Here is a 15,428-nt window from a genome sequence, read left to right on the forward strand (position 1 = left end):
TCAATGACAAATATGTGATGCAGACTTACCACCAATGAAATTATAAATTCTCAGTCAAAGTAAAGGATTCTACATTGATTACATGATTCATCTGAATTAACCCCTTCGGCCATATAATCAGCCAATGGACAACGTGGTCTGAACTGTGGTAGCCAATCGCGTCTAAGCACCTGAGCAATGCGCCCGCCCAGCTGTCAATTTTGACACATGAGGAGGCGGCACCATACAGTGGGCGGAATCCCCTCGGTCAATGTAGCAATCTGGTTGTTACACACACGGGTCAAACAGGGGCTGCCACTGGGAGTCTGACATCCTCAACGGTCATTTCTGCAAGTGTAGAAAGAAACAGGCTGCTGTAACGCATCGAAACTTGGCAAAAGCGATTTTAGAAAATTATGTGCTACGCCTACATTTTCTTCCGGTGATGTAGGGAAAAGAGCAGAGATAATTGAACAGCATGTAGCTATTTTATTTTTTATTCACTCATATCGGATTAGAATCTGGGGTTACCTAATCTCTGTTAATCTGAACTAAATCTATCTAATTGTGGTAGAAAACTACACTCCCGCTGTTCTGGTGCACCACCAGAGACGCTTTGCGCATCAGTGGGTATTTTGTGACACCGTGCCGCCAAAAGGAGATTATCAACTGATTCTCCAAGACTGATCATAAGGACATTAAGAGAGTATATCTGCACCAAATTCTCTTAAGAGTGACAAGTTAGGCTAATTGGAATCTGGAGACCAAATATCGCATTAAAACGCGCAGCAGCCACTTTTCCAGAGATTAAGAACATTATGCATATTTTTCATGTTGCAACAACATACCGCTTTATGATGGGGTTGATATGATATGTGAGAGAGTTCTGGCCGGGGTGTTCTAAACATGTTCTGGGAGTAATGTGCGCGCCATCCAATGGCAGCATCTATTCCACACCACAGCGTCAGCGCGTCATCAGTTCACATTTACGAAACGAGTTTTATTAAATGAGGACATGTGAGGGGATCTGAGAGTAAGAAAAGGAGATTGGAGATAGACTGACTACATGTTAGAAATACTAGAGGCGAGCAATACGTGTGTTACAATTATTTATCAAATGGACAACAACAGACTGATGCTGGACTGTGCAATGTCTGGAAGTGTGTCGCTTTTTTAAAAGACACATGCGACCCGATTTTTTAAAAAAAAAGTATCATTGCAGTTGAATTCGGAATCGTTTGTGTGTGACTGTGAATGGATTTGCATTTGCCAGCCTATTCCGTGAAGACTGGAATATTTAATAATTTGCGATAATCACACATCATCGCTTGTCTGTGCTGTCTGCACAATCCTGTTGATTTAAAATTATCATTGTCTAATGTTTTTTCGGATCCTTTCGACGCCTCCTGCATCTCTATTCTCGTTATATGAGGTATCATCTGTTGCTGCAGCCGGATGAACTGACACTGTCATGCATTTGGATTGACTCTAGCTGCTGGAGATGTAGGCAATTCACAATTCCCCAAATTGAACATGTTTTATTTCAGGTAAAATGGGAGAACGATTATTGTTACTATTATTGCTACTCTTATCGTTACATTCGGGTCGGTGATAGCCCACTGCAGACGAGCTATTCAACATTATCAATCTCCACAGCAGCCGGCTTCTCTTGAGATTTGATCGTTACTTTATTGAATCAGACTGTAATATCCTCGTCACGAGACGGATTTCGGTTTGAAGTAGGCCTAGTATTGGAGACAATACGGGAATAGTGGAGGTATTGTATTTCTTTCTAACCCGGTTATTCCTTCACAACTGAGGATAAATGTTGATGATGGAGGACGACGAATTGGCTCATCAGGTTGATATCGATTCGGATTTCGAGCCGCAAAGCCGGCCTCGCTCGTGCACTTGGCCACTGCCTTGTCCGGAGGATTTCCCCGAAGTGCAGGAGGTCAATGGGGGTCTTCAACTGACGACCATCAAGGTGGAACCAGATGACAATCTAGCCGTTTCAGCGTGCAGAGCGGGGAGAATGGGTGGCACGCCGACCGAGCTGAAGCATCCAGCAGTCGCCCCGGCTCCCATCCGGGCGACGCACCCATGCTTGGCCAGCGCGGCACTTGATGTGACTGGACAATTGCGCAAAGCCAAATCCTCGCGGCGGAACGCATGGGGTAACCAGTCGTACGCGGACCTTATCACACGAGCCATTGAAAGCACCCCTGAAAAAAGACTCACGCTTTCACAGGTCTATGATTGGATGGTCCGCTATGTTCCCTATTTCAAGGATAAGGGCGACAGTAATAGTTCAGCTGGATGGAAGGTAAGCGCATGTCTAACAATTGTTATAATATAAAATACTTTATGTCGATATTAAACACACCAGAAGTCTCAGCCAAGACAACATTGGGTATGCTATTCCTGGGCTATAGGCTACATTATTGCACATGTAGTGTATATTACATTGCCACATGTCACACTTTAGGGTCGTTACGCATGAATGGTGCCATGTAATTATCTCTCGCGTCAATGGCACTGATCAATAAATGACTGTAGCCTACCATTGACAGCAACATGGAATGGAGCTGGGTAGAGGTTGGAAAGGCACGGTGCATACCTTCATAATTCCATCTTCGGTTTGGCTACGTGTATACAGTAAATGAGTAACCGCCCCCATTTCACAGCCTATGAGCATGAAAATGCACACATGGCAAGCATTTTTATATTGGTTCCTTTGGTTTCTCTCCTCTCTCTCCTTTTTTCTCTCTCTCTCACACTATCTCCATGTGTGTGAGACAGAGAAATAGGCCCTAGACAGAGGCATATAGCCAATTAAAAATCTATTTTCACTTCAAATATTTGTTGTACACCTACTTTATACTCTCTTTTTAAGGTGTCACTTGAGAGACACTTGTAGTTGTAGCTGGTCAGCTGTCAATGGTGTAAATACCCACTGGGCACTTGGTTGAATCAATGTTGTTTCCACGTCATTTCAATTAAATTACATAGAACCAACATGGAATAGATGTTGAATTGACGTCTGTGCCCAGGGGTTAGGCTATTCAAAAGGGGCTTTTCTCCAGACACGCACACGCACACACACACACATACACACACACAGACTACCACCTGTCTCGCCAGCAGCCTAGAGCAGCCTCTCCGGGATGTCTGCCCATTTTACTGTATCAGCCTCATTATTATACCATCTCACTCCTATCGCTGTTCTTCATTAACACAAGCTAATGTTAAGAACATAAAATCCCAAAGTAACAAGGAAAGTTAGAGGCACAAGTGTGGCTGTTGATATTGTACCTCTCAGAGAGGAGATCTTGAGGGCCAGACATGATGAGGTCACAGGTGGGAGAGTTTTATAAACCCACACCACAACACTTCTCCAGGTAGAAGAACCCTTTATGGTTCCAGATAGAACGTTTTCACCCAACGAAGAACACTTTTGGAATCCTTTCTTTCACAGACACAAGGTTCCAAAGAAACATTTTGTATGAAAAAGGTTCCAAAAGGTTCCATGTAGAACCCTCGTCCCTGAAGATCAGAAGAACCCTTTTAGAACCTTTGTGAAATTCACAGCAGTTTGAACCGTTGTCGTGCATGCAGTGGGATTGACTGTAGTATCCCACCCCTCTTCGCTGTCAGTCATTCCTGTTGGTTCCCTCCTAAGAGGCTGTTTTGAAAGCTACTGTCATGGTCTCTTTTTCTGTCTGTGTGATCGTATCAAATCAATATTTATTGGTCGTGCACACATATTTTGCAGGTGCAGCCAAATGCTTGTGTTTCCAACTCCCACAGTGAAGTAATACCTAACAATCCAAAAAAATAGGAAATATCAGGACGAACAATGTCAGAGTCCGGAATATACACTGAGTTTACAAAACATTAAGAACACCTGCTCTTTCCATGACACAGACAGACTAGGTGAATCCATGTGAAGCTATGATCCTTATTGATATCATCTGTAGATGAAGATGAGGAGACAGGTTAAAGAAGGATTTTTAAGCCTTGAGACAATTGAGACATGGATTGTGTATGTGTGCCATTCAGAGAGTGAATGGGCAAGGCAAAATATTTAGGTGCCTTTGAACGGGGTATGGCAGTAGTTATGGTAGCACCGAGTGTGTCAAGAACTGCAATGCTGCTGGGTTTTTCACATTCCACAGTTTCCTGTGTGTATCAAGAAGGATCCACCACCCAAATAACATTCATCCAACTTCATACAACTGTGGGAAGCATTGGAGTCAACATGGGCCAGCATCCCTGTGGAACACTTTCGACACCTTGTAGAGTCCATGCCCCGGCGAATTGAGGCTGTTCTGAGGGCAGAAAAAGGTGCAATCAATATTAAGGAAGATGTTCCTAACGTTTTGTACACTCAGTGTATATGTATATGATGGCGTGTATAGACATATTATTATTATAATACTTTTTTTTACCTTTATTTAACTCGGCAGGTCAGTTAAGAACAAATTATTGCTTTCAATGACTAGTCCAACGCTCTAACCACTAGGCTACCTGCCGCCCCATTATGGACAGTATATGAATAGAACAGGTGTATACAGTATATACATAAAAACACACCCACTGTACATGTAGGCTATGTTGTGATGGTTTTACCCTCACAATTTAACGGTGAGATCCTCCAAAACATATGAGAAAATCATCAGGGCTAGTTTGATTGCTCATTACTTATTGTGAATCGACATGGTTAGGTCAGGGTTTCACAAGGGGCAGGCTAAGCAGGGCACAACGTCGTGGAGCGTTCCGATCTTACGTAGAACTAACATGCCTCTCTGACATGTCGAATCAGTAATAATGTGGGCTCTATTCATGACATTGCAATGTTCAACAAAGCTAGCCTTGAACAACGAGCCCAAAAAACAGCTTTGAAAGGACCACAGCTAGTAATCAACACCAGATCACGTAGACAGAGGATTCAGAACTACACTAATACCACCCCATAAAAGTGTGAAAATCGCAAATGTCAGTTCATCACCTACCAGGTATTTCATGCTTGGCAAGTGTCAGTTTCGTCTTTCACAACCAGGCTCAGAGTAATGAACCAACACTTTATTGGTGTACATGTGAGAAATGCTTGGAGGCCTGGGGTTTTAAGTGTTTCTTTTCCATTTAAACCCGACTTTGTCTTTATGATCTGTATGTCTCTCTTTGTGGAGTTCGGTCGTCTTCACATAAACACCTGTTGTAGTCTGGTTCTAAATGAGGCCTTTACGTGTGTCCCAAATGGCGCCCAATCCCATAAGGGCCCTGGTCAAAAGTGGTGCACTACATAGGGAGCAGGGTGCACTTAGGTAGTCACGAGTTGAGGAGTATGTCGAGTTCAGTCCTTTAGTCTGCTTAGCCTTAATCACCAAGCGCCTGACTAACTCTTAACTCTTTAAGTCCAGCCCATTTAAGTGAGCGCTGCTAAGGTGTGTCTGCAGGTGGCTTAGCCCTTGTTATCCCCGCCCTGTACCTCGACGGCAGTGGCACCGCTAACAGACATTTTTTATTATGTACACAACAAATACACAACAAATACAAAAAAAAAAACGGAATTATACAAACAAGAGTACATAAACCTAACAGTATTACATATCAAGATTAATTTTCAATTTGTTACATACTTTTATGGTGTGCATTGCTTTTTTGTTTTTACATTTATTGATTATTTCAAAAATAATATTTCCATTCTATCTTAAATAATGTGAAGAGGGGTTTGGTCTCTGCCCACTTCATTTTATGGACAAAGAATCTTCCATGAAAGATAAACAAATGAACAATGAAAGTTAAATCAGGGTCCATATCATTTGGATCAAAATTAAAACGTAATATCAGAATCTTTCCAATTAACAGTAATAGTTGTTTATTTGAAAATAAAATCTTCTAACTCACACCAAAATCTTCTGACATAAGAACAGTCCCAAAATAATTGGTCAAGAGTCTCTGGGTCACAACCACAAAATACACATTTGTTATCAATAGCTATTTTAAACCTCTGTATAATAAAGGTATTTACAGGGTCGATTCTATGAATGAGTTTGTATGATACTTCTTTCACCTTATTAGATATACAATATTTACCAGATAACAACAAAACTTTGTTCCAGTTCACTTGTCCTAGGGCTCCATTCCAGTACATTTTAGCAGAGGGAATAGTAACATATTGACATAGCTAACAGACTTTAACCGCTAAGCGACAGCCCAGCTTTATCTTTAGCACTAGTGTCACTCAGTCAGCGAGACCGACAGTTACGAAACGGGCAAATTAGGGGGTTTGACTCCCCGGAAGATTGAGAAAGTCTGAGGACCAGGGTTATTATGAACACAGGTTTATTATGAACGGTGCGAGGCGAGAGGCGCGGTCCGTCCCAGGTAATGAAGGTGTTTAGGAAAGTTGTTTTAAAGCAAGGCGTAATTGCAGTAATAGCCTTGGCCTGGTTTCATTGAGAGACGTTGTAGGTAATGAAAACATACACTTAGAGGAAGCACTCGCGAAATCAGGCCTGAGGAGACAGTGTTTAACGCGACACAACCCCATCGTCCGTACAGCAGCCGTTTGTATGTAATAAAAACGTATGGTATAGTCAATAATCACTTTAAATGATGGACTGTGCAAGGGCTTAACGTCCAGTTGTTGGCCAACTGCTTTTGATGCGAATACTGTCGCAGACTCGCAGCACAGTCCAAATTATGAGTCAGTTGTTTGTAGACGCTATCTCCCTCCCCGTATACATTCACATACTTACACAATCATATCAGGCTCCCTAATTATTCGTAAGGTGCGTGCGAGTGTGTGAGAGTTGGATAAGATTTCTTGCATCATACGCTGCATTCCCATTTCAATCAAAAGGCGAAAGCATTTGATGTGGGAACAAGTTTGTTATTTGTTTTGTTTGCGGGAGAAGGAAAAAAAGATAAAAGACAAAAATATTGGTAAGCCGCTGATGAAATTAAATGAAATGGTATGGTTTGCGGAGGAGGATGAGAGGGGGAGGGGTCGGCTAAACGGAGAGGCACAGGCAGACGGCTATTAAGAGAGGTCTGTATGTAGTAGTTCTAATCTGGTCCAAAAGCAGGTAGTCTTTTAAGCTTCCAGTTCCTCTCTCTCTTGGTCTGGAATGGACACCGGATTCCCTCTTGGTCCTAGACAGTGCTGGCAACACACAACTGCTGACTATAAATACCTGCTCCTCTGACTTCTAGGAAGGCTGGAATCTGAGGCCCTGGCCTGAACCTAATCATCTCATTCGAGAAGGCTACTGTAGTGCGTGGGCTTTGTGGTGTTGGCCAGGCACACGCACGTACGCAAACACACACAGGCATAGAAACGAACACACACACGCGCACAAATGAGGGCAAGCACACGCAGGACATACACACACATGATGCTGAGAACACACAACACAGGGTCAGCAGTGAGTGGTGGTGCTGTGTCTTTGTGGGGGATACTGCAGGGGGAGGGTTTGTCTCATTCTATAGACGTGTGTGTTTGGCCCCTCTGATTGGTGTGACAGCGTGTCACTGCAGAGAATGGTGCGCAGCCTTGCCGCTGACTTCCTAATGTCTATAACGGTGTGTATTAACTGTGCTTGTGTGTGTAATGCCTGCAGGTGCTACTATATTCATTTAGTTCAAGGAGGTTCAAAGGAGTGTGTGTGTGGGGGGGGGGGGGTCTCTGAATGGGTGTTGTTCTATGTGCTACTTAGGGTATATGTGTGTGTGTGTCGCACAGTGTGTGTCAGTGTGTGTGTGTGTAAGCTGCAGGCAGTCAGATGCCAAGGGATTGCGAGGCAGGTCGGAGCGAGTGCGTCAGTCTGACGGTCTAATCTGAAGTGACCAGACTGTTATTTATAATGTGTCTTTAGGTATCAAGCGGACCAAGAGGGCATAGGGTCAACCGCTAGATAGCTGCTTGACAGAAATCAGCCAAATCAGAGAGAGTGGAGAGAAGAAAAGGGGGAAATAGAAAGAGACAGGAGGAGAGGGAGAGGGGGAGGAGAAGAGGGAGAGTGAAGACTACTGATTGAGTTTGGGCTGTTTGTTTGACATTTTGGAATGACAGGGTTGTATTCATTAGGCATCAAATTAACGAAAATGACTGAAACAGGGAGGGACTCATTTTAAGTTTCTGTTGCGAAACGTTGTAGAACATTTTCCGTTGCCTGCCCTAATGAACACGACCCTGGTGTCCGCTAACGATCACACAATCACATTACAGTGTTACGATAGTCATCACTCTTAAAGGGGATGAAGTCAATTGGATAATATCTGTTTAGTTATTGATTTCTACAAACGTGACACTGACATGTGTGCCAACGTCTGTGGAGAGATGTACAGACACTCACAGTGCTGTCAGTACACACAGGCCTTAGCAGAAGAGGGAGAGAAACATTCAAGTTGGGAAATAAGAGGGATATGGCTGTCTCTGTGTGTGAGAGGGTATGTCTATGACTTTGTGTGTAAAAGCTTAGCACGGAAAGGAGACTGATAACTCTTGATTGTGTGTGTGAGTTTGTGTGTGCGCGTGAGTGTGTGTGTTTGTGTGTGTGCGTCCGTGTTGCGGGTGGGTAGTCTGAGGGTGCAAGACTGGAAACCATCCTAGACTTCAGCTGATTCATATGTTATCCTCTCTTTTGGCTCAGGGGAATTGTGTAATTTGAGAGAGACAGAGAGTGATGCACACAATGAGAGCACAGATGATACAATCTGGATAGATTTATGATGTCTGATTATGAACACCTTATACAGTATCTCTCTCTTGGCACACACTCTCTGTTATGTACATGCATGCACACACCAGCCAGGTCACTCCAGATCCAAGGCGATATATGACATTCATCCTGGTCCCCATGACGTCGGGAGATGCTTTCAAAACCATCCAATAGGGGCAATGGTGAGCGCTATTACCATCAAAGTAGGCTTGCGACTTGCTAGCGAGCACCGAGGGTCGCGTGTTCAATCACAGTACTCGGCACTAGGGTTGGGAATATTTGGGCAATAATCAGAGGTGGAAACTTTCCGTGGGAATTAACGGGAATATATGGGAATTAACGGAAATATATGAAAATTAATATTAATTCCTTTTAAATGTAGATGTTTTTTGCATTGGATATATTTACCATATCATATGGAGACAGAAACATAAACTTTTGACCTTATCATAAGTAGACATAATTGCAAATGATTCAATCCTTCCAATAGAAATAAAACCATTTTTTTTTTTGTTAAGAATTGAACTTTAATTAAATGAGTTGATTCTTCACATGGGATGATTTCACTGAAACACAAAAGAAAGGGAATATTGAATGATCCCCAATGATCCATCGCATCTCCCAAAAACGTTTTCAACATACATCTGTAAAATGATAGTCTAGAAACTAAAGCTTTGGTTGTCTTCCTCTCCGGCTTCCAAGTCTTCTCCCTGGACCTCCTCTGTCATGTATTGTCATGTTGTGTCTTGTTTCTGTCCTTTCCCTTCACCCTGTCTCCCTCTGCTGGTCGTTATTAGGTTACCTTTTCTCCCCCTCTTTCCCCCAGCTGTTCCTTGTCTCCTCCTAACTACCTCGTCACCCCTTTTCCCACCTGTTCCCTTTTTCCCTCTGATTAGTCCTCTATATCTCTCTCTGTTTTTGTTCCTGTCTTTGTCGGATTCTTGTTTGTGTTTTTCATGCCTGAACCAGACTATCGTCATGTTTGCTGCAACCTTGTCCTGTCCTGTCGGAATCTGCCGGTCCATCTGAGCCTACCTATGTTTTGTTATTAAAGAAGTTCTGTTTACGTTAATTCGCTTTTGGGTCCTCATTCACGCACCGTAACAGAAGAATCCGACCAAGAATGGACCCAGCGACTTCGGATCCTCTCCACTCAGCCGTCGAGATCCAGGGAGCGATGCTAGGCAGACACGAGCAGGAATTGTCTGCTGCTCGACATGCCGTTGAGACCCTGGCCACCCAAGTCTCCAACCTCACAGAACAGGTTCACCATCTCCGCCTCGATCCACCGGCCACTTCCAGGGCTTTCGAATCTCCGGAGCCCAGAATCAATAACCCGCCGTGTTACTCTGGGGAGCCCACTGAATGCCGCTCGTTCCTCACCCAGTGTGATATTGTGTTTTCTCTCCAGCCCAACACTTACTCCAGGAGCACTGCTCGTGTCGCCTACGTCATATCTCTCCTTACTGGACGGGCTCGTGAGTGGGGCACGGCAATCTGGGAGGCAAGGGCTGAGTGTACTAACCAGTATCAGGACTTTAAGGAGGAGATGATACGGGTTTTTGATCGATCTGTTTTTGGGGAGGAGGCTTCCAGGGCCCTGTCTTCCCTATGTCAAGGTAATCGATCCATAACAGACTACTCTATTGAGTTTCGCACTCTTGCTGCCTCCAGTGGCTGGAACGAGCCGGCTTTGCTCGCTCGTTTTCTGGAGGGTCTCCGCGCAGAGGTAAAGGATGAGATTCTCTCCCGGGAGGTTCCTTCCAGCGTGGATTCCTTGATTGAACTCGCTATTCGCATTGAGCGACGGGTTGATCTTCGTCACCGAGCTCGTGGAAAGGAGCTCGCGTTCTCCGTTGCCCCCCTCTCCGCATCACTACCATCTTCCTCTGCCGGCTCGGGTGCTGAGCCTATGCAGCTGGGAGGTATCCGCATCTCGACTAAGGAGAGGGAACGGAGAATCACCAACCGCCTCTGTCTCTATTGCGGTTCTGCTGGTCATTTTGTCACTTCATGTCCAGTAAAAGCCAGAGCTCATCAGTAAGCGGAGGGCTACTGGTGAGCGCTACTACTCCTGTCTCTCCTTCAAGATCCTGCACTACCTTGTCGGTCCATCTACGCTGGACCGGTTCGTCAGCTTCCTGCAGTGCCTTAATAGACTCTGGGGCGGAGGGCTGTTTTATGGACGAGACCTGGGCTCGGGAACATGACATTCCTCTCAGACAGTTAAGGGAGTCCACGGCCTTGTTCGCCCTGGATGGTAGTCCTCTCCCCAGGATCCAGCGTGAGACGCTACCTTTAACCCTCACTGTTTCTGGTAATCATAGCGAAACCATTTCTTTTTTAATTTTTCGTTCACCTTTTACACCTGTTGTTTTGGGCCATCCCTGGCTAGTTTGTCATAATCCTTCCATTAATTGGTCTAGTAATTCTATCCTCTCCTGGAACGTCTCTTGTCATGTGAAATGTTTAATGTCTGCTATCCCTCCTGTTTCCTCTGTCTCTTCTTCACAGGAGGAGCCTGGTGATTTGACAGGGGTGCCGGAGGAATATCACGATCTGCGCACGGTGTTCAGTCGGTCCAGGGCCACCTCTCTTCCCCCACACCGGTCGTATGATTGTAGTATTGATCTCCTTCCGGGAACCACTCCCCCCCGGGGTAGACTATACTCTCTGTCGGCTCCCGAACGTAAGGCTCTCGAAGATTATTTGTCTGTAGCTCTTGCCGCCGGTACCATAGTCCCCTCCTCCGTCACATTTCTCGGTTCTGTTATTTCCGCTGAAGGCATTAAGATGGATCCCGCTAAGGTCCAAGCTGTCATTGATTGGCCCGTCCCTAAGTCACGCGTCGAGCTGCAGCGCTTTCTCGGCTTCGCGAACTTCTATCGTCGTTTCATCCGTAATTTCGGTCAGGTGGCAGCTCCTCTCACAGCCCTTACTTCTGTCAAGACGTGCTTTAAGTGGTCCGTTTCCGCCCAGGGAGCTTTTGATCTCCTCAAGAATCGTTTTACATCCGCACCTATCCTTGTTACACCTGACGTCACTAGACAGTTCGTTGTCGAGGTTGACGCGTCAGAGGTGGGCGTGGGAGCCATTCTTTCTCAGCGCTCCCTCTCTGACGACAAGGTCCACCCTTGCGCGTATTTTTCTCATCGCCTGTCGCCGTCGGAACGTAACTATGATGTGGGAAACCGCGAACTGCTCGCCATCCGCTTAGCCCTAGGCGAATGGCGACAGTGGTTGGAGGGGGCGACCGTTCCTTTTGTCGTTTGGACTGACCATAGGAACCTTGAGTACATCCGTTCTGCCAAACGACTTAATGCGCGTCAGGCGCGCTGGGCGCTGTTTTTCGCTCGTTTCGAGTTCGTGATTTCTTATCGTCCGGGCTCTAAGAACACCAAGCCTGATGCTTTATCTCGTCTCTTCAGTTCTTCAGTAGCCTCCACTGACCCCGAGGGGATTCTCCCTGAGGGGCGTGTTGTCGGGTTGACTGTCTGGGGAATTGAGAGGCAGGTAAAGCAAGCACTCACTCAAACTCCGTCGCCGCGCGCTTGTCCTAGGAACCTTCTTTTCGTTCCCGTTCCTACTCGTCTGGCCGTTCTTCAGTGGGCTCACTCTGCCAAGTTAGCCGGCCATCCTGGTGTTCGGGGTACGCTTGCTTCCATTCGCCAGCGTTTTTGGTGGCCCACCCGGGAGCATGACACGCGTCGCTTCGTGGCTGCTTGTTCGGTCTGCGCGCAGACTAAGTCCGGTAACTCCCCTCCTGCGGGCCGTCTCAGGCCGCTTCCCATTCCCTCTCGACCGTGGTCTCACATCGCCTTAGATTTTGTCACCGGACTGCCTTCGTCAGCGGGGAAGACTGTTATTCTTACGGTTGTCGACAGGTTCTCTAAGGCGGCTCATTTTATTCCCCTTGCTAAGCTTCCTTCTGCTAAAGAGACGGCACAAATCATCATCGAGAATGTTTTCAGAATTCATGGCCTTCCGTCAGACGTCGTTTCGGACAGAGGTCCGCAATTCACGTCTCAATTTTGGAGGGAGTTTTGCCGTTTGATTGGGGCTTCCGTCAGTCTCTCTTCCGGCTTTCACCCCCAGTCTAACGGTCAAGCAGAACGGGCCAATCAGACTATTGGTCGCATCTTACGCAGTCTTTCTTTTCGCAACCCTGCGTCTTGGTCAGAACAGCTCCCCTGGGCAGAATACGCCCACAACTCGCTTCCTTCGTCTGCGACCGGGCTATCTCCTTTTCAGAGTAGCCTCGGGTACCAGCCTCCGCTGTTCTCATCTCAGTTCGCCGAGTCCAGCGTCCCCTCCGCTCAGGCTTTTGTCCAACGTTGCGAGCGCACCTGGAAGAGGGTCAGGTCTGCACTTTGCCGTTATAGGGCGCAGACTGTGAGAGCTGCTAATAAGCGTAGAACTAAGAGTCCTAGATATTGTCGCGGTCAGAGAGTTTGGCTCTCCACTCAGAACCTTCCCCTTAAGACCGCTTCTCGCAAGTTGACCCCGCGGTTCATTGGTCCGTTCCGTATTTCTCGGATCATTAATCCTGTCGCAGTGCGACTTCTTCTTCCGCGATATCTTCGTCGCGTCCACCCGGTCTTCCATGTCTCCTGTGTCAAGCCCGTTCTTCGCGCCCCCGCTCGTCTTCCCCCCCCCCCCCATCCTTGTCGAGGGCGCACCCATCTACAGGGTCCGTAGGATTTTGGACATGCGTCCTCGGGGCCGTGGTCATCAGTACCTAGTAGATTGGGAGGGGTACGGTCCTGAGGAGAGGAGTTGGGTTCCCTCTCGGGACGTGCTGGACCGTGCGCTGATCGATGATTTCCTCCGTTGCCGCCAGGTTTCCTCCTCGAGTGCGCCAGGAGGCGCTCGGTGAGTGGGGGGGTACTGTCATGTATTGTCATGTTGTGTCTTGTTTCTGTCCTTTCCCTTCACCCTGTCTCCCTCTGCTGGTCGTTATTAGGTTACCTTTTCTCCCCCTCTTTCCCCCAGCTGTTCCTTGTCTCCTCCTAACTACCTCGTCACCCCTTTTCCCACCTGTTCCCTTTTTCCCTCTGATTAGTCCTCTATATCTCTCTCTGTTTTTGTTCCTGTCTTTGTCGGATTCTTGTTTGTGTTTTTCATGCCTGAACCAGACTATCGTCATGTTTGCTGCAACCTTGTCCTGTCCTGTCGGAATCTGCCGGTCCATCTGAGCCTACCTATGTTTTGTTATTAAAGAAGTTCTGTTTACGTTAATTCGCTTTTGGGTCCTCATTCACGCACCGTAACATCCTCAATGTCCACCTCTCGAACATCAGACTCTGAGGCCTCATCTTCACAGTTACTTTCCAACCTTGTTGAGGATGGCTCGTTATCAGGCTCAAAAAGCCTAACATTTTCCCTGATGGCCACCAATTTTTCAACCCTTGTATTGGTCAGCCTGTTGCGTTCTTTGGTGTGTGTGTTCCCAAACAAGGACCAGTTGCACTCTGAGGCGGCTGATGTTGGTGGGATTTGGAGGATGATGGAGGCAACAGAGGAAAGAGTCTCAGATCCACAAAGTCCCTTCCACCAGGTGACTGATGAGATATGTTGGCACGACTGCCATATTGCATCTCCATCCCAAAGCCCTTGCATGGAAGTGTACTTCGCCAAGGTGGCGAGACATGGTAGTGATGACACCATAGGCCTTGTTGACCTCTGTACCAGACAGGATGATCTTGCCAGCATACTTGTGGTCCAACATGTACGCTGCGGTGTGTATGGGCTTCAGGCAGAAGTCTTCATGCTTTTTGATTATTTCAGAACTGAAGTTTCCTCTGCTTGGAGCAACAGTGAAGTAGGCAGGGCAGTACGGATTTCTTCTCTTACATCTGTAAGCAGAGTCTGAACATCAGACAGGATGGCATTGTCTCCCTCAATCCGTGCAATGGCTACTGCTATAGGTTTCAGGAGTTTCAGGCTGCTTACCACTCTCTCCCAAAATACTTCATCCAGGAGGATCCTCTTAATGGGACTGTCCATATCGGCAGACTGATATGGTCGTTTCTTGGAGAGTCTCCTTCCCCTCCAGGAGACTGTCAAACATGATGACAACGCCATCCCAACGGGTGTTGCTGGGCAGCTTCAATGTGGTGCTCTTATTCTTCTCACTTTGCTTGGTGAGGTAGATTGCTGCTATAACTTGATTATCCTTCACATACCTAACCATTTCCTTGACTCTCCTGTAGAGTGAATCCATTGTTTTCAGTGCCATGATGTTCTTGAGGAGCAGATTCAATGCATGAGCAGCACAGCCAATGGGTGTGATGTGAGGGTAGGACCAAGCAGCCTTCATGTTCGCAGCATTGTCTGTCACCAGTGCAAATATCTTCTGTGGTCCAAGGTCATTGATGTCTGCCTTCAGCTCATCTGCAATGTAGATACCAGTGTGTCTGTTGTCCCTTGTGTCTGTGCTCTTGTATAATACTGGTTGAGGGGTGGAGATTGTGTAGTTAATTATTCCTTGCACACAAACATTCGATCACCCATCAGAGATGATTGCAATACAGTCTGCTTTCTCTGTGATATGCTTGACCTTCACTTGAACTCTGTTTTACTCTGCATCCAGCAAATGAGTAGATAAAGCATGTCTGGTTGGAGGGGTGTATGCTGGTCAAAGGACATTCAGAAATCTCTTCCAATACATATTGCCTGTGAGCATCAAGGTGAACCAGTTGCATACACAGCTTGAGCAAG

At 46.4% G+C, this 15,428-nt stretch overlaps 1 protein-coding gene across 1 annotated transcript in view; it reads left to right on the plus strand.

The window, feature by feature from the left end:
• Positions 1 to 392: 392 nt before the first annotated feature.
• Positions 393 to 15,428, plus strand: part of LOC110489280 (forkhead box protein O3-like) — a 43,937-nt gene continuing 28,901 nt past the window's right edge. The window contains exon 1 of the mRNA XM_021561973.2: positions 393 to 2,305. Coding sequence (XP_021417648.2) covers positions 1,805 to 2,305 — 501 coding nt within the window. The 5' untranslated portion in view covers positions 393 to 1,804. The remainder of the gene's footprint in view (positions 2,306 to 15,428) is intronic.

Source organism: Oncorhynchus mykiss, chromosome 2 (genome assembly GCF_013265735.2).
Source record: "Oncorhynchus mykiss isolate Arlee chromosome 2, USDA_OmykA_1.1, whole genome shotgun sequence".
Lineage (NCBI taxonomy): Eukaryota > Metazoa > Chordata > Actinopteri > Salmoniformes > Salmonidae > Oncorhynchus > Oncorhynchus mykiss.